The sequence below is a fragment of the Drosophila obscura genome, unplaced genomic scaffold (assembly GCF_018151105.1).
Source record: "Drosophila obscura isolate BZ-5 IFL unplaced genomic scaffold, ASM1815110v1 contig_186, whole genome shotgun sequence".
Taxonomy (NCBI): Eukaryota; Metazoa; Arthropoda; class Insecta; order Diptera; family Drosophilidae; genus Drosophila; species Drosophila obscura.
In genome coordinates this window covers 1,016,780-1,044,406 of record NW_024542774.1, presented here as the reverse complement: position 1 = coordinate 1,044,406, position 27,627 = coordinate 1,016,780, and the positions used below count along the sequence as shown (strand labels likewise).

At 43.5% G+C, this 27,627-nt stretch overlaps 3 protein-coding genes across 5 annotated transcripts in view; 2 read left to right on the top strand and 1 right to left on the bottom strand.

Annotated features, from left to right (window-relative positions):
- The first annotated feature begins 42 nt into the window (after positions 1-42).
- Positions 43-2,107, top strand: LOC111072630 (Golgi pH regulator). The gene is made up of 7 exons (XM_022364613.2): positions 43-222; positions 278-548; positions 612-837; positions 905-1,086; positions 1,144-1,325; positions 1,391-1,576; positions 1,634-2,107. Exons 1-7 carry the CDS (start codon positions 181-183, stop codon positions 1,907-1,909), a joined length of 1,365 nt encoding a protein of 454 aa, XP_022220305.1. The 5' UTR covers positions 43-180; the 3' UTR covers positions 1,910-2,107.
- A 3,957-nt stretch (positions 2,108-6,064) lies between these two features.
- LOC111072609 lies at positions 6,065-6,948 on the top strand. Of its 2 annotated transcripts, none has more exons than XM_022364589.2 (2): positions 6,065-6,170; positions 6,239-6,948. In XM_022364589.2, exon 2 carries the CDS (start codon positions 6,239-6,241, stop codon positions 6,863-6,865), a length of 627 nt encoding a protein of 208 aa, XP_022220281.2. In that variant the 5' UTR covers positions 6,065-6,170; the 3' UTR covers positions 6,866-6,948. The 2 variants fall into 2 exon arrangements, with proteins under 2 accessions (XP_022220281.2, XP_022220282.2); XM_022364590.2 differs by having other exon boundaries at positions 6,146-6,186.
- Positions 6,949-13,295: 6,347 nt separating this feature from the next.
- The window catches only part of LOC111072601, a 41,067-nt gene continuing 26,735 nt past the window's right edge, over positions 13,296-27,627 (bottom strand). For both annotated transcript variants that reach the window (XM_022364576.2, XM_022364578.1), the window contains exons 2-3: positions 21,031-21,234; positions 13,296-13,717 (exon numbers count right to left, since the gene is read on the bottom strand). In XM_022364576.2, the coding sequence (XP_022220268.1) occupies positions 13,491-13,717; positions 21,031-21,234 (431 nt within the window). In that variant the 3' untranslated portion in view covers positions 13,296-13,490. The remainder of the gene's footprint in view (positions 13,718-21,030; positions 21,235-27,627) is intronic.

Genomic DNA, 27,627 nt, shown 5'->3' with positions numbered 1-27,627 from the left:
GCTACTTTTCAACGCCTATCGATGTATTCCTATCGGAGGCATACGGCACCTTTTGTTTATATTTCGGCTTGTTGGCATTTTCATATTCTTAGAGCGAAATTCCAACGAAGCAATGCCACTGGCTGGGCCACCTGAGAAATAACTATTATATCTGAGCTGAGAGGAGACTGAGGGCTAAAAATGGCATTCCTGGGCGACTGTGTGATTGTATTTGTGTCGCAGGCAAGTGGCGGGAGATCATCTCAGCAAATGGAATTTCAATTGTTTTTATTTGCAGATGCTGTTTTTTGCCGGGGGATGGATGTTTTTCAACAAGGAACTCTTTAAGCACTATGAAATACGTCACATATCCGTTCAGCTGATCTTCTCATCCACCTTCGCCCTGTCGGTGACCATGTTTGAGTTGATTATATTCGAGATCATCGGCGTTCTAGAGTCCAGTTCACGGTACTTCCATTGGCGCTTGGGTCTCACATTACTACTGTTTATGGTTACTGCTGTGATACCGATCTATATCTGCCACTCTGTGATACACAGCATTTCCTTCTGTAAGTTGCCTACCATTCCCCCAAATACATATAGTATTCGCTTTAATTTGAATTATTTCTTAGTTTCCGACAAATTGGTGAGAATCTTGACGACTATCTGTTGGTTTGTCTTTCTCTATGGCCTCTGGCGTATTGGTGAACCATTTCCACTGCTTAGTGCCTCCCACGGCATTTTTACAATTGAGCAGGGCGTTTCCCGTATCAGTGTCATTGGTGTCACCGTAATGGCCATACTCTCTGGCTTTGGTGCCGTGAACTATCCGTACACCAGCATGACTTATTTTATCAAGTAATATTGACTGCTTTAAATCGTTTCCTATCATTGTGAGATCCTTTTTATATCATTTATTTGCCAGGCCCGTTTCACGTAATGACATCATCTGTTTCGAGCGCCGATTGGCCTTGACGGTGGATATGCTGACGGGCAAGAAGCGACGCATTGCCATGGCTGCGTATAACTATAATAAGCAGCATACCACAAAGCCGAGAATCTGGGAAATGATAACATCGGCAGTGCACCGCACAAATAGCGGTGAAGGTGGGAATGCGTTGACCATCAATCTGCAGTTAAATTCATTTCGTTGGTGACTTCCAGACATCAATCAACTGAAGCAAGAAGTCTACGGCTTGGAGGAGCTACAGCGCTCCGTCTTCCTGGAGCTGAATTCGCTGAAAAACATGGAAGAGCGTCAGCGTTGGTCGGAAACGCTGAAGGGAAAGTACTTTAATGTGATTGGACACTTTTTCAGTGTCTACTGCGTCTATAAGATATTTATGGTAGGCTGACTACAACATGGTTTCTCATTTCTGTTTAATTGTTTATATATGTCTATCGTAAATAGTGTTGCATCAACATCATATTCGACAGAGTGGGCCGCAAAGATCCTGTAACTCGTGGCCTGGAGATTGCCATCCATTGGTGTGGCTTTGACATAGACTTTGCCTTTTGGAACCAGCATATTTCGTTTTGGCTGGTTGGCTGCATCGTGGTCACTTCCATACGTGGTCTGTTGCTGACCCTCACTAAGGTAGGTGATAAAAGACAAATGCTGTTTTTTCTGACTCAAACGTTTGCTGTTTTGCAGTTCTTTTATCGCATTTCATCGAGTAAGTCCAGCAATATCATCGTGCTGATCTTGGGTCAGATCATGGGCATGTATTTCTGTTCCTCGGTGCTGTTGATGCGCATGAATATGCCAGCCGAGTATCGCGTGATCATCACCGAGGTGCTCGGCAATCTACACTTTAATTTCTATCATCGTTGGTTCGATGTCATATTCCTGGTCAGCGCCCTAACTACCACCGTTGTGTTGTATCTGTCTCGGAAGCCAGTTCCCTCGGATGACTCCGATTTGCACTGAGACAGGGTAGACGGATACACTCTCTCTATCTGTTAGGCTAAAATTAATTGTTTTAGTATCATTTAATGTAACTACGGCAAGCTTAAGGTTGTTTAAATCAGTTTATGTGTATATATTTAATGGAATGTTAAGTAACTATGCAATCAATGCACAAAAATCAAAGTTAAAGTAAATATAATATCGAGCTGTTTATCTTTATGAAACCATTTTAATTTTGATTTGATTTTAATAGTTATCTTGCTCTATGTGTTCCAATTTCCCAGTATTTTCCAAGCTTTTTCAAGCTTTTGGTGCTTTAATTTGCAGCTTTTCTTTCTAGGTCTTTGGGTTTCTGGATTACCAGTGAGTGGCCCGTCATGACATAAGGTTGTTGACTCAACATTGAGAGAGTCGGCGCATCGACTTTGAGCGCATTTCAAATTACTGTTACGCTCCAATCCCATTGTTCACAGGATCTTAACATAGGCCTCTGTTGTTCCTTGAGGCGAATATAATTGTTGGGTAATTGTGGGGAGTGGGTTGTGCTAGGCCCGTATTTGGGGTTGCTGAAAGTGTGGGGCGGATAGAAACTTGACTGACCATTGCCAATGCTGTTGAAATATGAAAACCAATTTAAGAATATGAATATGTATGATTGCAACAAGCAATTCCTTTGAGATATCTGTTATTTTTTCACGCTGAATTCTTTCTTAGCTTTCCCAAAAGTTTTCAGAACCTTCTCTGTGAATTTTCCAAGCGCACCTGGGGCGCACCTTAAAAGTCTTCACTCCAACCATATTCATTCATTTTCATAGGCTTCCACAGCGAACACTTTGGTGGTGTTCTACATACATAAAAAATGCTCTTTCAATTAAAGGTGAACGAGGCTCTTTAAGCAGCATTGCCAAAGTAAGTCACAACAAAAAAAAAAAAAAAACATGAACACAGCAGCCATGGAATTTGCATCTGTTCCCGCTCCCAAGCCTTCCTTGCTCCAGCTCAACCCACTCAGATGAGGAGCAACTTAATGGGCTATTCCGGGACCGCACATCGCTTGCTAAAAATGCCATTAAAATGTTGCGGCTGCTGCAGATCCAACCGGTTGAAAAAAATATATTTCGAGTGTCTAGATGAATAAATCATGAAACAAAAATGATTGAAGGGTTCTCATCGCGGGGGATGGCTCGCAACGGGCACATGCCCATATGGATTGAGTGGATGGCTCCCAGAACTGCAAAACAAGAAGTGCAGGACATGATTGTACTCCGGTCGAGGAATCAATCAGCTGTAAATTCGATGGGTTTTTATTTAATTAAAAGTGAAGCGGCTATGATAGGTACTTATCCATCGATTTCATCGATTTTTGATTGGTAAAATGTGTGTTTGGCTGTGTGTTCTCCAGTTGGCTGCCCTTGCTGTCTCGAGGCAGACTTCATGGCCATTATATGCAAATGTGGCCAACAATTGATTAGAATTTCAGTGTGGCATTGCACATACGCCCCGCCCCGTATGCTTTGGCTCCCATAATTAACACTGTATGCCCCAGTCACGGTTGGCTAATTAGCATAAATTCAATTAGGTTTCTTGTTTGGGCCTTCGGTTGTCTCTGGAAGCCACAATCTACAGTCCACCCTTCACTCTACTTCCCACCTACACTTTAGGGCCAGGACACACTCTCGCTGCTGGCTTCCCGCGCCTCCTCGTAGGTCGTTTCCCATACTTCGCATATTTCCTGTTTGACATCTGACCTTTTGTTGTGCAGTCATGGAATGTGTGAGCGTCAGATTCGCGCCCTGCTGAAGGTGCTGCCACAGGAACAATTTGTGTCTGCGGTTATCTGTCTGGCTCTGGCCTCGGGACAAGAGAAAGACATTAGCATAAGCAGGGAGGCGTTTGTTCAGATTGCCAACGAATCTGTGACAAGTTATGCAATAGGATCTCCCATAGGATTTACATATGTACTGGGTACCCACGTTCCCATGGGAGTTAAGTGTGATACGGATAATAGTACTTGTGGGACTGCAGGTGGGGTAAACTGAAGTGGAGCCAACTGCCAATGATCAGACATTATTTCTTGCTCCTGCCTTAATGGCCAATCGTTTGCCATTCGTTAACCTTTAGCTTTCGCTTCAGCATCATTAAACCTCATCAACGGCTTACGTCCGAGAGACTCTACCTAGCAACCAAACAAACCAACCAGCCAACCAACCAGCCAACCAACCAACTAATTAGGTTCCATCTCCAGTTTGGGACCAGTCCACGTGCTGAGCTGCTCATTAGTGGAGGGCTCCACATAATTAAAGCTTGGCCAGGAGCAAAGTGCAACAGCACGGCAATCAAGGAATTTTGCAATTATTACATTGATTACCAGATGAATGCCATAAATGGCCCGAAACAGACCCGAAGGACCCTGGCCAATACACAGAGGAAATGGCAACTACATATAGAAATGTTCAGTTCATTAGGCGAGCGCCAGCAAATGGTGGTACTTACTTATATTTTGCAGGATTACCTGACCATTTCACGTTTAAAACTTTAAGCGGAATATTAAATATCTTCTCGGTACAGATTTGCAATCAAATTATTTGCTATATCAAATATTTAAAAGGCCCGCAGTGCTCCCTCGGTAAAGGCAAATGATGGCCAGTTCAGTCAATGGAAGTTGGCCAGCAAACAGGGTGATTGGTGGGGGTATTTGTAAACAGGAAACCTTAAACTGAAGATGTAGCAATTGCGATAATGGTGCCCCTTCCAAGTGGACCCCTTCATTAATCTTAATTTTTCAACTCCACAGCAAACACCCTGTTTGGAAAAGTAATATATTTTTTTTGTTGCCTTAGCCCTGATGTATGTGTACGTCCGTATAGTCTATTTATTCCCAACTGGGGTCCAGCTGTGCGCAATCATCGTTTTTAATCATGATGCTGCTGATGGAGTGGATGTGGTAAAAGGTAGAACGAACCTGAGCTCAGTAAAGACATCAATATGGGAACTTAATTATTTTGTGTCGTTCAATATAAGCCATCCGATGTGACTGTGTGCCTGTCCTTTTACATACATATGTGTATGTATATCCCCTTATATATACGAGTATCTGTCATATTTGGTACATACATACATATATGGATGTAAGTACACAGGTGTGTTAAGCTGACTTTTATGCGTCCAAGGCCGCATTGACCAACTGACAGGACAAGGTGGTAAGCTTCCGCAAACTATCGATATGTACTTACACACACTCCACTCCTCACTCCCCATCTGTGGCCCCATACCCTTTTACTTTCCCACTGTGCCAAGATTATTGCTCCATTTTGCGCCTCAATGATTTTCCCTTCCACTAACGGCAAAGTTTAACACGCCTGTACCTGTGTGGATGAGAGCTTCATAAAAGTGTCATAAATGTTGATAAGACATGTTTTTCATACCTCTTCGATTGCCTTTTGCACCTGCTGGTGCTGGTGCTGGTACTGGTACTGGTGTGGGGGTAAGAAATGATGTGCCACGTTGTTTGTCTGGCTGATATCCTATAGATTGCTTTATTACCCCTACACCGAGCCATCTATAAGTGGCATACAAACATACCACCATACACATTGTACTCGTATGTCTGTCGATTTATTAGCATAGCAATTTGTGCGCCAGCTTAAGTGCAAAAGACATTTTCCAGCAGCTTTCAGCAACTGTGTGGAGTCATCTCTCATTCGCACCACAATGGCGGCCACTTCTACCAGTTCTCCATCAGTGCAGAGGCCGCAACCCATGCAATCAGCGCTCTAACTGGCCATTTCCTAGATGCCAGTCGAGCCGGGCATCGTCGCTCTAACACTGTCAATGATGGCCTCAATCAGAGCTGTCAGAAACAGCGGCAATGTCGTCTGACAGTCCGTCCCCATGGCTATCCTAGTGAGTGTTCCATTGAACCAGAGAGAGAGAGAGAGAAAGTGAGATGCAAAAGAGTGGGCAATGAAGAGGATGAATGAGCGGCAGAGAGAGGGAGAAAGGAGTGACAGTTTCATCGGTTGAGTCTTGTGTTTCTTTTGTGCCATTAATATGGAAATTATGCAAATTTAATTGACTTTTACTGAGACATACAGAGACCCATTGTGTGGTGTTTTCATTGTTGTTGTTTTCCCACTCAAGAAGGTGTTTATATGCGATTATGATAGGGAATATGTTTCGTAATAGAGAACTTAAAGAAGCTGAATACTGGAATTAAAGAGCTCATTTAGTACAATCCATCATAGAAGCCTGATAGCTACTAATCATATATGTAATAATACAAGTAGGTAGTGCTTATCGTAAGTAAAAAACAAACATTTTAATACTCTAATCTTTCGATTCATCCTGAAGATGCCGCACCATCAGTACGTGGAACACAAGTACACTCGCTGGATAATGCTTGTGCTGAGGCTACTGTGGTCCCATGCCTATCTGTGGGTAATGCTGCACGCGGCCAACGTTGTTCCCAAGGTCAACGAGCACTTGGAGAGTTCTGGGCTCTGGAGCCATGACCATAAGATTCTGCTGTCATATAAGTCACAGATCGGCTTCAGTCTGCGAGGTGAAATCTTATTCCTCTTCAAATCGACAGGTGTGGCGCTCTTCCTGTACCTTTACTCTCGGTGCAGCTTTTATGGATATTGTGTCACTCGCAAAATGTGGGACACCTTTCCGTATCCTCTACTAATGCTTATTGTCCCCTACCTGGCGTCATTCCTCTATCAGTGGATCAAAAGTGTGCTGATTACCTTCTGGACTCTGGCTATTTTGATCGGTATCTGTGATGGCGACAGTATGCGGTATTTGTTTTTGGAATTTGCCAAAGTTCTGTTCTTCAAAATCTTGGTGCTGGCCAATTTCAGCGCCATCAGTTTACGCACTTGGGCCCTTCTAAAGATTCTTGATGAAGAACCCGAACAGGGCATCGTGAACTTTTCTAATTTGGGCGAACATTTGAATGTATTCCTGCGCATTTGACCCCAGATCTGTTGGGAATTTAAATTGTGCACTTCCCCAATAAAGTTAACTGAGTGGATCTCAGTTGTGTATGCGGCGTTTAAGCAGTGAATTTTTCCCAATAAAGTTGGCATCCAAAGTTTCGTTTGCTATAGCGGCGGACAAAGTTTGTGAAGCGCATATCATACATACGCGCCGCCCCGCTCGTTGGGCCACAAGTTTTTGTTGGAATTTTTAACAGTGTCGACATTATGGCAAGTGACGAAGGACAAACGGTGGTATGTGGGGGCTGGGCCGTGTAAGCCCCAGAGAAGTTGTGCTAGAAAGTGTTCTACTTTGTGGCTGGACACATAAATTATATAATCAAATTTTGGAGTTATTATTCAAGGTCTTTCGCAGCTCGTTTTGCAATACAAATATCCTTTCTATGGCCTTTTCCTTCCAATCAAATAAGACCACTGCCCCCGCACTCATTACCATAGCAAAGCCATAAATGTCGGCATAAATGTATACAAATGCAGATAAATCTGGGCAAAGCCCTCAAGCAAATTACGCATACGCATACGCATCGTGAGCTGTTCTACGCTGTGTCTGTGGGAGAGTTTAATCGTGAAATATTCGCCTGTTCCCCGCATTGGTTGATGCTCCTATCATGTTTTGTGGCTACACTTTCGGCTTCAGTCTATATATATATATTGCTTCCTCCACTCAGAACTGCCGCAGGTGTTGGCATGACACATTTTTCATCTTCATCACCGCTTGGGAATGCGCTCTGGAGCGTTGCGACCTCACAGTTACAGTTACAGCTACATTTCCAGAGTATGTGACAAATGCCTGTGAGCTGAGCGGACGCGGCGGTGCGGTGCGGTGCGGTTCTGCACAAAGCCTTGACTAATCAATACATTGTGGGGTACGTTTTGGGGGACAAATGGGCCAATGGCTCACTCGCTATGAAACTTTCTCAGCTGATTGTGGTATTGATTTTGATAATCGTCCATTGCGGTGGTCGAAGAAAGTGTCCGCTGGGCAAGCAGTGGAATAGTATGGCCAAAAAGTGTGAAAAATTCTACTTTGGCTCGTAGTCAGACCCGTAATCCACGATCTTATCAGACATAATGAGCTCAACGAGTCCATTTGGCTCTGCAGCATTAATAATAAACAAACAAACAAAAGGTGGGCCGAGACTATTAAATCTAATGACAACTAATTTTTGGACTAAGCCACACGCGAACCCCTCAGAACATAAACATAATTTATAGTATTTTCGGGAATAAAAGGATGCACAGGGAACCAAACAAAAATAAAAGCATGAAAAATTATATGCCATTTGGTTGGTTTTTTCCTTTATTTTTTTTCGTGTGTGTGTGGTTTTTTTTGGGGGTTTGGGGGCCGACAAAGCTTTTCTCGGAACAAAAGTCTTCAGAAACCTGTCCGCACTCCGCTTCGGCTAGTCGCTAGTCGCCTCAATCCTTTGTCAATTTTGCTGAAAGTGTTCAATATGCTGCCGAATTTAAACTGAAATGGCTCTCAATTTGCACCTCAATCAAAACTTTTATTAAGTTCCAAACACCAACGAAAATGATGTGGGAAAAGGGTTACGTTACGGCTTCGCCTTTCGATTATTTTCACCAACGACAGTTGGTATTCCCATTCGAATGTTGATTTCTGAATGGTTACGAATCGTTTGCCTGGAAAAAAGTCAAATAAAAGATACCGTGAATCGTTGGCAGGGGATTGCGCTGAAATACTGCCACATTTTGTTGCATTTATGCATTCAGGCAGCACGAAAAATACATAAATACAAATATATCGGAAGCTGCAACAAAATATAAACAAGATATACGCACACCCTCCCCCTCCCCACCACCTACAAACCGTGTGCTCCGTAAATCCTGAATGGCCATCGATTTTTTGTTTGGGTCCGCTTTAGTTTTATTATTATTATCCGCACAAAATTTCCGCCTGTCGCGTGTAAATTGAATAATCGGGTGGCAAATTTAATGTTCCGCCCCGCTCTACTCTCGTTCTGGTTTGAGTGTGTGTAATTTTAGACAGGTAGACAGCTGGACAGGTGGACAGGTCTTGGCAGGATGGTCGCTGCTCGCCCCGCACCGCAGAGGACATACGTAAATATGTATGTCTGGTCTATGGCCTGGATGTAATAATGCGTCACAGCCATGTGACATTTTCTGCGCCTCTAGGTCTACGGTCGGGGCCTATGGCACACATAATAATAACTCAAATTACATTCATTTTGAGGTGGGTGGAGATGGTAAAGGGTCAGGCTATGATTAGTCCGTTCAACATGCTGACGGCGCTGACCACAGGGAATTGAATTGGTTTAGCTGCACATAAACATATACCACATGGTGGTATGCCAAAGAAAGTCGAATATATTTTCCCGTGGAACCAATGCCCTTCATGTTGAATGTTCTTCACTTTAATATCTTCATAGATGCCTGTAGTCTCTTCTTAGGGGGAAAATATTTCAAGGATAAAACAATTTTTCGCTCGGGGCGCAGCTGTCTGGCGGTGGCAATAATGAACCACCGCAATCAATGGACTGGGAGGGGGGACAGGACCAAAATGATGGTAAACAACTTGTTTACGATCTGCAATTGCAGGCTGTCAAACGGTGGGCGGGACGTACTGTCCTGGCAGCTGGCCAAAAAATTACACTAAGACTCACCCTGTCAGCCAGGTCAGTCAGTTCACGCTGCTGGTCCTGGTCAAGCGAGACCAGCTCAGTTGGGGGAAATTCTGTAAATAATATAAGAAATTCATTCGAAACTACAGCAAGCAGATGGCTACCTTAACTTTTCTGAGAAGCGTAAGCTCCGTAAAATGCCCAGGATATCTAATCAGCAGATGCAGCTGCTCTACTTGAACTTAGACTTCTGCCACGTGTCGGAAGAGCCAGTGGGAGTGGCAGTGGCAGTAACAGTTACCAATTTGAATGCGTACCGAGTGGCAAGCACCCTGCACTCTTGCCCCATCCTTACTCTGCGGTTGGGATCCGCACAAAAGGTGTGAACATTAGCAGCTGACGCAGCTGCCGGAGACGTAGCCGGAGCCGGAGCCAGAGCCGGAATGGTGGCTTTTTTGATGTGATGCTGTTGCTTACTTGGCACGGATTCATGTGCCTTCCGTTGCGGCCCACCCGCTGTGGCCTGTCTGCCGTTCGTTGCTGCGCCCCGCTCGAAACTGGTCTCAGAAATTGAAAGTTGATGGAGAGGGGGACGGTGGCGGTGCCGCCCCATGCCACTCACTGCAAATGTGCGATAGCCGTGCACGTGTGCAGCCCCACAAATGCAACGTGGAAAAGCGGTGTGGCTGTGTGCGTTGACTCAATCGAATTGTCAGTGGATTTTCTCTTGAGATGAACATTTTAGGAGCTAAAAGGCTGGCAGTGCAAAGACCGGGGAATTCACTGCAGATCGATAAGCAGAAAGTGCTATAAAAATGGATGATTGGCTTTTATTTACCCTTTTGGAAGGGTCTCCGACTTCAAAAATATATGTGTTTCCCATCAAATACAAATTGCAATCTGCCATCAAAAAAAGCTGAAAATTTGTTGCCCACTCGCAGGGCTTACATGACACTCCATGCACTCACGAATGCTCCATTACGAAAGGCCCCCCTGTCGTTCTTGTTGCTCCAGCACTTACACAACGCTTTGTTCTGCAAGCCTCATAAATTGCGCATACGCCATGTTGCACAGAGAGGCCACAGCACAGGGGCAGGAGTCGTAGCAGTGGCAGAGGCCAGAGTCAGAGCCATAGCCAGAACCAGCGTTTGCATAGATATCAGCACAGACGGAACCACGCATAAATTCAAGGGCTGAAATATTTGTGAGCCGTGAAGCGACACATAAAACAAGTGAAACAAAAAAAAACCAGTCAGCTGAATGCTTCGAGCACTTTAGACGTTCCTGGAATTTTCAGAGGAATGAGATCCCAAATTGACATGCACCCATGCAATGGAATGCAAATTGCTCTGGTAACCTGCCGCCGGGTGTGTATCTGTGGGTGCACCTCTGCGTCTATACGGTTCTCTTTTTGGTGGCAAGTTTAATTTGAAAGTCACACCTACCCTTGGCCCATTCTGATGGTGCACTTTTCGTGGATTTAAGGCAATTTTACTGGCAATTTTCAGTTTCGCAATTTTCCACTCTCTGGGGGGCTCGCTCCGTCTCTCTTTACTCTGTTCGAGTATGTATGTGTGTGTGTGTGTATATGTGTGATTGCATGAGAACTTAAATATTTGTTGGCTTTGACTCTGCCTGTAAACATTGGCGCAAGGCGTAATGCTGTGAAAGTCCTTTCGCCACTCCTCTGACGTCTCAAGTGCTTGCCTTTGCCCGGGACTTACCTCCACTAGAAACCTCCACACAAGCCCATCTAGGTCAAGCATTGTCAGAGTCGGCCTTACCATCATCATGAGCATCAGCATCATGCTCCTCGTGGTCCTCGTCCTCGTCGTCAACGCCACAGCAGTCCTCGTCATTGTCATGAAAATGTCTTGGGCTAAAACTGTCAGTGAAGTTCTTGTCAGCCGTAAGCACAGTGGTCTCGGCCCAGCTGAAAGTGTGGCCCAGTCGAAACTCTAACTGACGGAGTGTGCTTCTGCGGTTGACCTTGCCACGTCTGATGCCCCACCGTCTAACTACATTAGGTACGCCGCAATATAATGTATATGTATGCATATTAATATTTTGCCAAGAAAGTGCGCCGGAATTTGTCTATTTTTAAACCACAATCCAGATCCCTTCAAAATGGGCAAACGTCCTTGACAACTGACAATTGCAGTGGTAATGGCAGCGACAGCAGAACCAGCAGCAGCAGCAACAGCAGCAGCAACAGCAGCAGCAGGAAGCCACTGCAGTGCTGGAGGAGCTCTAGAGCTCTTGAGGTGGCAACAAAAAAAATCGTTAAATGTTGGCCATGTGCACCGAGCGCTGGAGGATGCTTGAGGACTAATGCCACACTGGCCAGGCTATGATAATGATGATGGTAAGCTGTTGAGCAGATCAGCTTTTACTATTTAAGGTAAGGTTAGGGTATTAGCGGGGTAATAGTATGCTCCTAGGGCGTGCTGCTCCAAGCCTTTGCTCTCGAAATGATCAACTAAAATGGCTTCATTTATTATTTTTATTGTATTTATTTTTATTACTCAATTAAAATTTAGTTGGGACACATTTTGTTTTTGGTTTTTCATCTTGTATGATAGGCATGCTTGCTGTATGCTGTCTGTCATCTGTATCTGTTTTATCCTGTTTTCTCCATCAGCTATGAACAAATATGTATCTGCTTTAGCCATTTGCTTGTTTGGATTTAGGTAATGTTTTCATATGCAATTTACTTGAATTTGACGTTGATCTCTAATATAATTTCAATGCTCTCCATTAGTTTAAATTAATTAATTTGAATTTTAAACATTTATTTAGTGGCTTAGGCTCCCAGTTCTGGGCTGTAGCTTAAAAGTTTTCCAATTCAACTTGCTCTAATACTTGTATTTGGTTTGTATAGTTATATAAGCACATACATACATAATCGTATGTATATGTGGTTCAGTTTTTCCCCGCATCCTTTTTGTTTTGTTTTTGGGTTTCGTTTCGGTTATATTTTTGCTCTTGTTAAGTAGACAAATTGGTAATACACTTGGTAGAAAAACGAAAAATTGTGCCACCAGATTAGTTATCGCCTTTCGATTTGCTTTGGTTTATCAATTGTATGTATCAGTTTTCCTACATACAACATACTCGTATATAGAGCCCAGAGGCTGAAAAATTGTGTTGACGTTTCGTAGCTGCTTCCTGTTGCTCGGATACCCCTCTTAATGTGAAACAACATTGAGTTTCATTGGTTATAATTCATGTTTATCTTTTTATATATATATATGTATATCTTCATGTAGGTACAATTAAATTTCTTTGACTTTTGGCTTTGGCCAGACAAAAACGGAAAAATGTTTTCCCAAAAATTTGTTCAGCATTTTCCTTGCATTTGTCGATTTGTCTACAATAAATTTTATATGGAACATCGTGCCTTTAATTACCATTCTGTTGTTGTTGTAGTTGTTATTGTAACATTAAGTATTACTTTTGCAATTTAACTGGTTTTCATTTAACGTTCTTTTTTTTAGTTAGTTTTAGTTTTAGTTTGGTTTAGGTTTAGTTACTGTTTTGGGATTGCTTTGGTAAATCCTAAGTTCGACAACCAAAATTAAATTTAAGTTTAATTAAATATTAATTAACTCAGTTTTCCGATTAATTGAGAGATTTTCAACTAGCAAGAAAAGCCTGAAAATAATAACATTCTAATATTCTCAAACAATGCTCCCTCCCTACAGCTCTTTAAAGCTAAGCAAAATTATTCAAACCTTTGCCCATCGACTTATGGTATCTAATATGTATTGTATAATCATTATGAGATTTTCTTTGGTTTTTCCATTTAGTTAAACGTACATTCACTTAAAAGATTACAATTGTGTGCCCTCGTCTCGATCGGCCTTTTGCACATTTACAATTTACCAATTTTTTTTTGTTTTTTTGTTTTTCTGTTTCATTTCTATTTTACTAAATATTTTTCAGTGACTTTTTTCATTCTTTTAAGCCATGACCAACAAAATTCAAATGGTGATTCCCTTATTCGGGCTGGGTGTCCCTGCGTGTCTTGTGGCCACGGAACGAGGCCTGGATCTTGGTGGCGGCCTTGTTCAACTCCGGATCGGTCAGATCTATGTCCAATTCCTCGGCAACCTTCTTGGTTATCTCCTGGATGTCCTCATCCTCGGGCGCATCCTTGTTGACCAGTTTGCGTGCCAAATGGCCACGGAATGTGGACTGAATCTTCAGTGCTGCATGGCAGAGCTCTAAGAGAAGGAAAACAAAAAAGAATGTAAAGGGTTGGTTTTTAAGACTGTTGCATCTGCTGTCAAGTGGCCACTTAGCCCATGCCACAAAACCACACAAAAAATTGGGCTATATAAAAAAGTTTGCAAGAAACTTGTTGAGGGTTCCTTGGCCAATTACAACTTTAGATGATGCTCCAGCAATTGCCTCAATTCATTGTAAACTATTTTCAATTAGCCTGCAAGTGCCCAACATATGTTTTAGCTCCCACAATTTTGTATATAATATAGTGTAATAGTTCAGCGTATCGTTATTTCTGATCCCAGCACTGCAATCATTATTATTTCGAGCTCCTGCTCCTCCTTGGGGTACCCTGTAGCCTTGATTGTATTTCAATTCGAGAGAGAACTGTTGCCCACAATGGCAGTAAATCTTCTATGACTCCCCGAGCGCTTGTATAAAAGCAAAATAATCGAAATCATACGCGGAATTATTCCCCAAGCGCTCTTCAGAGTGTTCGGTATTCGTTGTTTGCTGATTCCTGCCCGCTCTTCCTTTTCCGTTCCCCTCATGGCTTTTTGGGCCCCTCACGTCGCTTGGGCTAATCTCGTTACGTATACGCAACGCTGGACGCAATGGGACGCATATTTCCTGCATATTTAATCTGCCACGAGTGCAGAAGAAGGAAGGACGACGCGTAGAGAACCACAGAATTAAGCTCCATTTGAAACACTCACAGCTCGTGCATCCGGACCCATGTGGCTGCGGTCGAGTCACGCGTGACACCTCCGTCCTACGTGTCCCATAGTTCTTGGCCCTAATAAGCTGACTTTTTCAGGATTGATGGTCAATGTAATTACTGGGTAATTGTGTAAAAGTTCTCTCTGCATACGGCTACGTGTGCCCCTGGCTGAAGGAATATCAATTTATGAAGTGTTCCGTTCCTAGGCGCCAGTGAATTTTTGTAGCTTTGTCGACTACCAAATTACATCATATCCTCAGCTGCCATTTTGCATTTTTCTCAGTTTTTTCCCCATTGCTTTTGTGCAGTTATGCAAATGCTGGGGAAATTCTCATTAAAAAATTTCGTTTCTGATTACATTTCCCTTGGCCTTGTTCAGATTTTGCCCAACACTAAAGCAACAAGAGTGCATGCATATAATATATATATATATGTATATATGTATATATATATGTATGTACTTAACATGGCCAATTTACCCAGCAGATTTGCGCGCTTCTCTGCGAGCTAAGGTTACCTTCTTCACTTCCCCCCATCACTACTTCTACTTCCATTTCCACTTCCTTTCCCCTGGCAAATATTGTCTGAGAGAACGGTTTGCGTTAATTCGCTAAGCATAATTAGAGTTTGCCCAAGATAAGCATTTGGCAGGGCCATACGAACCGGAAGTAGCTGGAGCCGTAGAGCAGTCGGAACTTATGGCATCTGCTCCTCCGCTCCTTTATCAAATTACGGACACACGGCGTCGTATACGCAACGTGACCCAAGCCGCCAGCACGTGCTGCCGTACGCTGCCGTTGCATTTATGTATGTGCCAGTTTGCATGTTTATTTATAAAATATTTAAAAATAACTGCAAGACGTGCAAATTGCTTCGTAATTCTATGGATATTCTTGGGCACACACGGGTTGGTCACTGGAAGCCGAGTGAGGGCCAACTGCCTTGCCAGGCTTATCGTTGCTGTTGCCACTCGCCTGGCACTAATCAACCTGTCCCCAGTTGTGTTTACCGACATTCCCCCAACAAAAATCGTCGCAATTTCTTTAAAAGTTTTTCCATGTCCACGATTTTGTGTGTTTTTGTTCAGAAACTTTTGTGATTTTCCAACGAAAACGTTTTCCATGGCACCCTGTTTTGGACTTAAGGGGATTTTCTGGTGTCGACGGTCATGTAACCCATGTCGCAAGCCGCTCACGTACACTGCGTGTCCTGTCAGAGTTGCGCCCAAAGACCCAAAATCCAAGGGAATAGTGTCTAAAAACCTGGCATCAGTCATCAGGCAGCAACATGCAAGTTCTGCCTCTTCCTCTGCTTTCGCTTCTGCTTCTCCAACTTTCTTTTGCTATCTGTTTGATGCGCTGCCTGGTCTGGTCGGGGCACACAAATTGAGTTTGCTTTTCTTTCTCGGGCAAAATGTCACAGTGACTGTTGCACCTGCACATTTCCCTATCGGTACGGGGGAAGCGGAGACACTCTAGTTGCTGTTTTTGCACACTGATTTGCATGTGTCGAGCCTCGGGCCATCGGTCACGTTTGCCTTGATTGACGTACTATGGGAATGTAGACTTTTGGGTCCCGTCACGTCACGCTAGCACACTTTTGGTCTATCTGCAGCTGGGCCCTTAATTGACCTTCGTTTTATAGCACTCCCCCGCCCACCAGATATAATCAGCCTCCACCATTGGGCACAAGCATCGCTTTTATGTGTCCGCCTCCAGGCATTCATTAAGCTCCTTTGCAGCCTTTTCTGACACAATGCCACAGATCCCCAAAGGGTCTGCCTCGAATGAAATCAATCATGAGCCGCCTCTGCTGCACTTTGCACCTGTCCTTCGTGGGCCCTTTATTGCGATTATTGGGCGTGAAAGAAGGAGAGAGAGCAGCCGCAACAGCAGCCACAACACACGTGTTGCCACTTCGCTGTGTCTGCGTGTGTGTGGGCCACTGGTCTCACTGTGGTCTTGACCCACATTCCCATTACAATGCAAAATTTATCTGAATGCAAGGCAGGGATATGAAATATGTCAGTGCAGTGTGTGCGTGCGGAGGGTAGTGGCTTAAGGACAATTAGCGAAAGTACAAATCTCTGACGTTTGTTAAGTAATTGTGTCAGAAACAATAAACATACATACTACGAGTATGTATGTACATGAAGTGTCCCAGACGATGGCACATACTCGCACTCGTAATGAGCAAATGCTCAACAGCTAGACACCTTCGCTTGCCGAGAAATTTCAAATGTCCCTACAAAAAAGCATTTTTGTTAACTTGTGGAACAACTTTTGTAGAGTCCAACTTTGTAATGAGTGATAAGACTGAGCTGAGATTAAGCCCAAAAAGTTGTAATACGCTTTGTACTGAATATCTGATCCAACACCTGGCAGAGAAACGCTCGGGCGCAGTGCTCGTCATTGTCAGCCAACTTTCACAATTACTTTGGTGAGTTTTTGTCATAAATCTTCATTTAAATAATCTTTTTGCTGTTACCCCTGCCGGTCCCCTGTCCCAGAACATCTGCCAGCTGTGGCGACTCCATTTTTTATTTGAGTCTTACAAAATGGCCGACACGACAGAATGTCCCTTAATTGCCAAAACATTTTCTGTTTCCTTTTTTTTTCGGTAGGTAAGTTTCCTATTTTTGTACGGTTTACGAAATAACGACAAATTGTGACAAATGAACCACGATAATAAGCTCGTAAATGGAATTTGTAAGCAAAAGTTCTTGCCTGCCAAAACACGGAGATAGAAATGGGGTTGCGGTTGCCAAGATTTTGCCATTTCATTTTGGCCTTCTACGTTTGCTTCTCGCTGGTCTGGTGACCATAAGAACTAAGCCCATTTTTCAATTTCCGTCAGAACAAAGTGCTGCGGTTTCGTCCTGTTTTCGGTTCTATTCTGGCTTCTATTCGATTTGTTTTGGGTTTGGTTTGGTTGTTCCCCCCCATTGCCATTGGCTTGTTATTGGAGAAAATAAATCTTCTTGAAAGACAAACAGTAAGGGCGCGTCCCTTAGAAATATACCGATTACAGTTTGAATTTTTCATCCTACAAATCCTGTCTTCGGTTGGCGATAATTTTTCTATGACATAAATGCGGTTTCCCCATTAAGCCTTGAGGAACACATGCAGAGTTTCTGCACAGCTATTAACCCATTTCCCTGCCTGGCTTCGCTAGAAAGGAGAGCGTTAAAGAGGTGCTTTACCGGGAATTCAAACAGAACTTTATTTAATACTAATCCCCCATACAAAAAGCTGCTTATGGCTTATTATAAAATATGGCTAGACTCTGCCTGACAGCGAAACTCATTAAAAGTTAGCCTGACTTGCGGCTAATCCCAGCCCATAATTAACTAGATTAAAGGCTTGAATTAATTATGAGATATTGAGTCATGAATTATTATTAATTGCGTTGGGTAAGTGTTTGCCAACAAATTTCAATTACATTCTTAATTTGTTGACTCTATTCGGGGGCCAGCCAGCAATGCATAAGCCACTCAAATTAAGCCCAGCTGCACTTGGGCAAACATTTTCGTACTTGTTGGAGAGGGGAAATTCTCTATATTATTTAGTCGAATTTCCCATTCAAATGGCAATTAAATATTTATCGAGGGGACCTTTCTCAAGCCCCGATAAACACGTTGACCAGAGGACAGCAGGCCTGTAGGGGAATTTCATGAAAAGGTGCTACATTTGTTGAAATATTTAAACAAAACCAACTTGGCCTAAACACTGGAAAGCAGCTTAACAAAATGCATAGCATGTCCAGGTCTTGACACTCTCCTGCTCTTCTGCTCCCCTGCAGACACCTCGTGACAAGCGGGCATTATCCAAACATTAGAGGTCCGAGTCGGTGTCTGTTCCAGTCCCAGTCCCAGTCCCCGTGCCATTACCAGTCACCGTGCACATTCTGTTGTCTGTTTTATTGGGTTGCCATTTACCTTCGCTGCTCTCTACTTTGTGGGGCATTTGTGTGTGTGTGTGTGTGTGTAAGTGTTTGTATGGAGAGACACAACAAAAATCGCCAATTCAACGGCCGAACAATGTTTTTAAGCCTGCTGGCTGCTTGGTGCGTGTTTCATGTCAATGTTGCCGCTGTCGTTCTTCCTTTATTCACGTTTTTTGTTTTTTTTTTTTGTTTTCTCATGTCGCATGCTTTTTAGATCCGCCTTTTTGTTCATGCCACTGGCGGGGGGCGAGCAACCGAGGGCAGAGTCGGAGGCAGCTGAACAAATACAACAAAAACAAGAGCACTTAACATTTTACTTAAATGGCTCTTGCCCCAACGCTGCTACTGGTGCTGCTGTGTCTTCTGTGTTTTTGTGGGCCTCCTGGCGGTGTAAATGGAATTACAAGCTTGCTTAAAACCGAAAATCCAATTAGGCGAGAGCGCGCTGTGCTGCTGTTCTATCGCTGTTGTTGCTGTAGATGATGTTCCTGTCCGCTGACAACATCTGCTGGAACGAGGGCTCTGTCGCTCAGATGGTAGATGTTCCATTTTGTATTTGTATGTATAAATACTAATCATTCTTTGCTAATTCTTAAAAGGAGTTAGAACTGAGTCACGCAGATTTTAGATCAATATTTAGAGTAAAAAGGCTGAACCTATTTCCATGATAATATTTATGATTAACGATCAAAAATCCATCCATATCAGTTTCGTTGTTGCATAGTCGTAATGTATTTTTGTTGAATGGATACCAAACCGCTCCCAATTATAGCAAAGAACAGGCCGAATGTAGTTCGAATTACCACAGCGTACTCGCACTTATAGACAAATGCTGGTATTGTGTGGCATTTCGGGCGCGGGAGAGTGAGGTCTGTATTGGCATCACCATAAACTATAATTAGTGAGGGGCATGATACTGCAGTTAGAATGAGGCCAGAGTTGCCGTTTGTTGCCAGCAGATCCCCCCAAAAACAAATCGCCAGACAAACAACTCGACGACCCAAAAGACATTAGGAGCAAATGCGTAGGCCCACCGTTCATGTTTGTTTATGTGGGGCGCTCGTGTTTATACGTATGTGTTTGCTAGTTAGCCTTGTGCATTTGTGAATCCGTATGCTTCATGCACAAAGTCAAAGCAAAGGCATTACCCAGAGAGCCAGTAAGCCAAGACCTGGCGACGCCGCAAACGTTATGGCCAAAATGCGAAATGCACACAAGAAGCCACCATCCTCAAATGGCTTTCGATTTTTGTCCTTTTTTGTGGGGACAGTTGTGTGTGTGTGTTTGTTTGTGTGCACTCCAATTTGCATATAAAATGCCCAAAATCGTTGTTTTTGGGCTTAGAAATGGCTTTGGTTGTGGCCATAGCCACATGCGGGCTTCCTTGTTTGCCTTTCAGTTTTTCTTTGTTTTTCCCCGAGTCTTCACCCGGCGGCTCTGCACGAAACAACTTCCATTGTTGCTGTTAATATTGTTTTGAAATCCGGCCCTATAGGCCAGAAGTTTACAACTAGGCCAACGCCATTAGCTTGTCGTTGGAGCGCGATAGCTGTGAATAATGATGAAGTTCTAACTGGATCCGATGGCGGTGCTTTCAAATAGTTAAATGTTCACGTAAAGTGAGAGAAGTGGATTAAATTATGGTGCAGGAAAAACCATAAAGGACTAGAGTGTTTTTGGGGCCAACTGGAACGCATCTTGCTAGTTCCTTCCACCTAAAATTAAGTGTGGGCTTGCTTAGTGACAAAAGGCGAATGAGTCTCTGCTCTGCTCGGTGCCTCTTCTTTGAGATCTCGTGCGAGCCTAATTAGCCGTCTCATATACATGTGTATATGAATGGCATAAGAGGGGGGTTACGCCTCCAGAGACAAGCCCAGCACTATAATTAAGCCTACAATGGCAGCGAGACAGAGAGTGAAAGAAAAAGAGATAGATGGGGACCCAGGGAGGTGCTGTGGAAGTGACACACACGTGAGCTTAGGCTGGAAAGCAACTGAGAGTCCCTTACGCTGTCCTCCCTGGTTATGCGCCTCGGTAACAGTTTCCTCCAAGTTTTTAATGAGCAGGAGGAGGCTTTCGCTTTCGCCTCCTCTGCCCCACGACATGATTGCGCCCCAGCCAAATCATGGCTAAAAACTGTCAGTGGTTGTAACATCTTAATAGGGTTAAGTTGGTCGCTCCTCCATGGCTTCAACACTTGGCAGATTTTTGTATTATTTATGAGAATGGCGGATCTGTGGAGTTAGCGTCTGAATACACCAAGGGAGAGTGGGGCTTGGCTTTGCTCCAGACCATCATTCGCCGGCAAAGGCTGAAACTTTGGCTTGTGACAAACATTTTGGTTGCTTCACACTTGAAAATGGATTGCACAACACGAAAAGTTTGCTTGCAAAACGGAACTGTGAGTCGAAGTGGGGCCTGGGCGTGGAAGTGGAAGTGGGAGTGGTACCCTGCTGCTTCGGCAAACAATGTGTGAAAGAAGAAATTGGGGAATGCTCTGGGGAGCAGCTGGAGCACAGAGATGGGGGAGCTGTAAAGCAGATTTGCTGAAAACTTTGGCCAGAGCTGAATGGGGACTATGCGTGCCACAGAAGGAGGAGCAGCATTGGCAGCATTAGCCAATGGGTCAACTTCTTTCTCACTTACCTTTGTCGTTTGGATCGAACTCAGCCTCGAGCTCTGCCTTGGTCTGTTCTGCCGATGAGCCGGCTGCCTCCTCGACCTCTGCAGCGGCTGCGGCTGCGGCGGCGGCGGCACCATTGTTGGTCACAGTTTTTGTTTCCGATTTTTTCATGGTTTCTCTCACTTTGTGGCCTCGAAAGACGGCTTGAATTTTTGTTGCGGCTTTTGCTGTAATTAAACGTGGAGAGCAGAGACAAAACAGAAAGAAAAAAAGCTATTAATTTTTTGTTAAAAGTGCAGAAAAGTTTCCCTTTTAATTGAAACTCGATAAGAGCTAACGCACTTGGATCGCTTCTATAAAACGGTCAGAAAATCAATAAAAATGTGCTCCGTTCTGGCCAAGTTCTCATGTGTGTTATGAGCCAACTTTTGCTTTGGCATATCCAAGACAGTTTTCTCAACTTTCGATGCAGCTCTCAAATAATTAACTTCAAAGGAATTCTACAGCCATTCAACCCCCGGGCAGCTACCCAATCGATTTCAAACTGAACTGAAGGAATGCTCAGAATTTTCTGGCCCCCTGCCAGCCGAGTCAACAGAAAATGGCAAAAGGGAAAGTTCTCTTCGGCTAATAAACTTTAAACGGAAGTTTCGTGAGGCAGAAGGATAAATAAATGAAGGGGGAAAAAGGAGAAAAGGCGAATGAAACGGATGAAGGCTATGTGCAATAAACAGAGATATATCGAGCATGTTGCTAGGAGCATTCGCATTCCAGCGCTGCTTTTCCCGGGTCAGCATTAATTTTTTATGGCATTTTTCACGCAGATACCGAGCAAACAAAAAATACAACAACAAAAATTCTGCCGTCCTTGAATAAGTTATAATAAATTGACACGTGAGGCTTTTGGTACGGGCATCCCTGCCAAACACTATCAATAAGGAAAAGGCAACGGCAACGGCAAGCGAAACCGAAACAGAGGCCATTTCTAAAAAATAGTAGTTGTTTGTGCCTGGCACAAGGCTGCCTCACCAGAAAGGGACATGAGCATGGGTATGGCATGGTGTCCTGGTCTGAGTCTGGGGCAGAGTGTGGCAAGGTTGGCGCTGTCAAGTGGCGAGTGCTATGCTTTTAATAGCTGCCCACAGCGGCTGAAAGTGCTCTCCGGCTTTACCATTAAATCATCGAATATTCCCCCTGCTATCAAGATGCGAGCTGAACAGCGTTGAACCGCGTTTTGGCCTCGCTTTAAGGATTTTTTCTCTCTCTGGTATTGTAGTAATCGAATTAAAGCATTTTTATGCCCATGCATCGAGGGCTATGGGCATCGGAACTGTAATCAAATATCCCATTCATAATGGAATACATTTTTTTACTGAATACGAGTAAATGTAATTCCTACAAAGTCTTGTTTGCAAGCAGATGCTGTTTATTTGATTTTTCATCAAGGAACAAAAAATTGTGCAAATTTTACGGCAAATTGAATTTATTTATCTCACGTGTTCCATTTCGATTTTATCAGCAAAAAGAAAATTACATTAAAATGTAAATGTGTGTTTATGACCTACATTCGATAAATCTTGAAAAAGCTGATACCAAGCTTCAATCACTGCAAGAAAAACAGTCTTTCAATCAATTTTCTAGGAATAAAAACACAGAATTGGGTCCTGGCAGGCTTTTTTGAGAGCAGATGTTTGATATATATTATCTTTCAATTCAGCATTCTTTTTATATCTGCATCAACATAGAACCAGCTTTAATTAGAAACTAAAAAAAATAAGAAAATGAAAATTTATATTCCCCATCTGGTGTGGCAACCTAATGGCCTCGGCTTTAGTGTGGCCATCAAACTCAGCGAATTATGTATGTATGTGTGGGGGGGCAAGGCCAGGTTATTTATTAAATAAATATTGCATGCGCCTCATTAAACTTGGCAGCAGCAGAAAAAATAAAGGCAGGTGCTTTGAGGCGGGGGGCCATATGCCAAATAAAACTGGATAACCGCAAAAAGAGATTGGTAAGGGGAAGGGGAACGGGAAAGGCAAATGGAGTGCCATACTCGTATAGAGAGACACATTCGCACCTGTGTATCTCGCGCCGGAACATCGACACGCGAACGGTGGAGTAAATAAAGTGCCTGCCACTAAACGCAGCACGCACCCAATTACACACGACGTATACGCAATTTGGTGCCAGGAACAGGCTCCGCGCGTGGCAGCTCCATCATCAGCTCTCATGCTTAATTCATTCATAATTTGCCATTTGGCAAGCAATAACCCGAAACCATTTCCGTTTCCGACCAGAGGAATCTGATTAAATTTGTCAAGCTGCGAGTGCTTCCTGCTCTGCTCATCCCTTCCTGCTACGCATCCCCTTCTGCCACCTACCCATCCTCCCTTTGTTTGTGGGAATTCTCAGCTGATTTTCAGAAATAGTAATGGCGTCCAGTTCCGCCTACTACGGTGCCACAATGACCAAGCAAAGTTATTTACGTAATTAAAATTCATTAGCCAACTGTCCGCATTCAGCCATCTACTGGTATTTCTCCTTAATTCAGGACGTTGACAATTGTCATTTCAAAAACATTTTTTGTGTCTTAATTAATTAAATTTCAGTGGCATCTGTGCAGTGTGACTGCTGTCACAGCAGAAATTTGTATGTAGTTATGCTGTTCTCAGAATAAAAAGTTCAGCAAAGCAAAGCAAAATTGTTCCCTGCTAATGGAAATTAAACTATAGCGGGGTACATTTGTTGGCTCTGTGGGGATTTTCCCTAGAAATCCGCGACTTTCTCTAATTGATTGCCAGCTTCTACTCCCACGGTAATGAGGCAAGGCAACCCCCACAGAGGCTTAACCCTGACCTAGCAGAAACGGGGGGAGTAAATTGCTGGAATATTTCTAGTACATTTCATTCAATCAAAATGCGCCCCGCCAGGCAGTTGCCTGCAACAAATTACTTGCAATTTATTATTTTAATTAAATCGTTGACTGTCAGGGGGTGGTGCATTTTTACAAGGAATTTTACCTGCCATTACAGCGCTTTGCACAGATGCCGCAGTTCTGCTGGCACAAGAAACAATAATACGAGCAACAGCAAGGGGAAAAAATGCTCAACTGAAGGCACAGAATGCCTGCAGAATATTAAAACGAATGAGTTATGCAGGAGACCGGAGACAGGAGACAGGAGCAAAAGAGCCAGCGAGAAACTTGGCCCAGATGCGTCTTGGCCTTAGAACTATAAACACCGAGTAGAGTCGGGCCCAGGGCTTAAATAAATAAGCAAACAACGGATGGGGAAGCCGAAACTGAAGCAGTATTTTCCCGCTCTATTTTGTTAGAAATAATATTCCAATTATTTTGTCAAGAGAAAATTCAAGGGATTCCATTTATTTTATCAAGGGGAAATTCTACGAAAGTTGATAAGTTGATGAACTTAAGGTTGACTTTTATTGAATTTCCAGGTTAAACCCACAGCAAGTCAGTTCCCCAGAACGAAATCAAGTTTTTAATTAATTCAGTTATGATCTGTGAAGCCAACCAAACTGTCAGACCAGTTTCAAATGAAAGTCCAATTTTGGCCTTATAACTCGCTTAATACCAGCTCCCCTTATACTGCCATATAATTCCCAATTATAAATGAAATGCAGACACTTTAATTCCATATTCATAGCCGGCTCTTTGGGATTCCCACAATACTCGTTAACCTGTCGGGTAAGTAGTTTGACAAAGTCCATTAAATGTGCATATGGTGCTTGGCAAAACTTTTCCCCATTTAGATTCACTTATCCAGCCACTTGGGTCCATCATCAGATCAGGCCACACTCGGAATTGATTAGGCCCACTTTATGCCACTGCTGTTGTGCAGGCATAGGCAGGGAGTAGTCGTAGGACTGTGATAATTTGCTGGGTACCTCCTCCATGAGGTTGTTTATATATGAGGTCAGTGACGGGGTCACCTGCTGAACTAAAACTGCTGTTCTACAGTCCAGTACAGAACTCTGGGCACTGACATTCCTAATTTATTGCCGTGACTCTCTTTACGTTCCATGTTCGCTGTTCGCTGTTCGCTCTTTGTGTTTGTGTTTGCATGCCACCATTATTCCCATTTTCACACAATTATTTTCCATAGTGCGTGCCATTTTTGCCGCTATTTGCCATCGGTGGCCTTGAGGGGGGCAAACAATCGATATCAGTTTTATAAAACGCGAATGTTAATCAGGTGAGCGTTTTGCTATTATTGTTGTTAGGATGGGCAAATGTTTGTCGCACGTGCCACAAATAGGAGGCGGCTGGGGGCGAGTAATGGGCACGAAGCAGATACGGCACATTTCTTGGCTATTGATTGCAGTTCCTAGCCTTAAAGGCGGAGCACGAGTATGACATGTGGTATGCCTTCTACGAGTACCGAAGCAATTATCGGAATTTATGTGATGTCATTTTCCTAACTGGGGGTCGCACCTAATTGCAGAGCTTTGCCTGTGCAGAGTTCCGAGGCTGGACAGGCGGATTGTGCCATAAATTAAACGCTCTTATCTGAGTTATATGTGACTTACCAACACTCTCATTCAGATGGGCCCATAATGAACAGGCTTTGCATAATTAAACCCAGGCTGACCACAATTCACCATTATGCTGGGAGCTTGGCTGGTAGTTGATAGGGGTCCAGAGGGATAGGGAAAGGGACAGGGAAATGGAAAAACATCATTCGTGTGTGTGTACCAGTTGCGATAAAAACCCACTTCCCTGGATTGGCCATTCAATTGTTCATTAATTTCTATAGAAATCCATCTATTCGTTTTTCAATTTCCACTATTGTTTTTTTGTTTATTTTATGTGCTAGCTCTTTCGATACCCTTGCACTACTTTTGTGAATTTCTATTCTGAAGGCGAATCCAGGGTATAGCAAGCCTTTGCCCCCCTCCGATTGATTGGGAAATTAGATTATTCCATGCAGATATACTCGTATCTGTCTGTCCCACAATGGCTTTCGATTAGGCTGTCAGTAACGGGGGGCCTAATCAGTTAGTCGACACACGATCGATTGTCTACAGATTGATGCCTGTGTAAACTTACTGAAAATTACGCATACGACTGGTGGGCCTCCGACAAGGGACAATAAAAAGTTGAACTACTTGATATGCAAGAAGACGAGGCCTTGGATATTATGAAGATGGAAAAGATGATGACAGCTGTGGACCGTCCTGCCACTGGGGAATTCGCTGGGTGCGATTCTAGGCTGGTCACGTTTCATTTAAAAAAAATCAACAAAAAATATATAAAACCATTTGTTAAACATTTGACTACGTGTCGAGAACATTTCATTCGAGTCGTCTGTTTGCCGACAAACTGTTACGTCTGGTGAAAACTTTAACTGGGAGTATTTGCTTTTATTTGAGTTGAAGTTGGAGCTGGAAGCCCCTAGTTTGAAATGTAATTAAGTAGTTGCAATAGTTGTGGAAAGTTTTCAATTAAATTAACACAACTTTGCTGCTTTCTAGTGCCTCTCTAAATGTTGTAGTTCACGGCAAGAAAAGCAATCAAATAAAGTCCACTATCATTATTCATCAAAGCCCACCAACAGGAAGGATAGGATGAAAAGGCAAATTGAACAAACTAAGTTCTGGTTTTGTATTTAGAAACAATTTAAATGTGGAAAATGTATTAAAAAAGTGTGGCCTGAGGTTCAATGCTGCATCGCTACCGGATGTGCTTTCGCTGTTCCCTCCTCCACCTTCCATTAGCATATTTCCGGTCTATTTATGAAGGCTCTCCGCTCCGCATTCGCCATGTATGCTCTGCCCCCACAGGACCATTCCGCCCCAGAGTTGCGAGCGTCGGCAATATTTATTATTAAAATGCTACTCAAAAACTCGCCTCCAACTTTTGGCAACAAAATTAAAACAGTCCGCAGGCCGAGCGCGCGTCAGCGCAGCACAAAAAAGTTGGCCATAAAGAAAAGAACGGCGAGAGGGAAAAAATGCTATCCACCAACAGTCCCATTGGTCTTTTTTCCCCCAGTATTCAGTTTTCATCTCTAGCTAGGAGTAAAAGGGCTTATTCACGTACAAAACTATGTGGCCAGGAGCAAAACTCCGGCCAGAAGCGAGGCCTTCAAAAGTTATATGTATTCATAAAGAATCCACTCGTTCTACCTCACGCTCTGCGTATCTCTCTACCCTCCTCCCGTTCTTTTTGCCACTCGAATTGCTGTCCTTTTGTGGAAGCCAATTGAAATTGAAACTTATTACGTCGATGACACGGAGAGCAGTCCTGATGCTGCCACGGTGGCAACAGGCAGCGAGGACCCATAAAAACCAAGTGCAGGAGTGCAAAGGGTTCGGCCTGTGGTGGTCCTTGGGCAGCTGGCTGCGAGAAGACGCCAAAGTTCATGCCGAGCCAGCGGTAACTGCGTTGGGCTGTGGCATGCCAAATTGCAATTTGCTGACTGATCCTCCTGGTCGGGGGTCGGTCCCATAATTGCCAAGTCTTTTGATGCTGGCCCCCACCGGAAAGGTCATTGAGGAGGTCCTTTTTTTTCTTCATATTAATCATGCTACATAGGTACAAGATACTCGAATGGTTCTGTTGCATGTGTGCTTGACATTGATGCGAATTGAAAAGG

Coding starts and splice junctions, on each gene's coding strand:
- LOC111072630 (XM_022364613.2), top strand. CDS start 181: ATGGCATTCCTGGGCGACTGTGTGATTGTATTTGTGTCGCAG. Junction 1,326..1,390: donor GCGTCTATAAGATATTTATG/GTAGGCTGACTA, acceptor TATCGTAAATAG/TGTTGCATCAACATCATATT. Junction 1,577..1,633: donor TGTTGCTGACCCTCACTAAG/GTAGGTGATAAA, acceptor GCTGTTTTGCAG/TTCTTTTATCGCATTTCATC.
- LOC111072609 (XM_022364589.2), top strand. CDS start 6,239: ATGCCGCACCATCAGTACGTGGAACACAAGTACACTCGCTGGATAATG.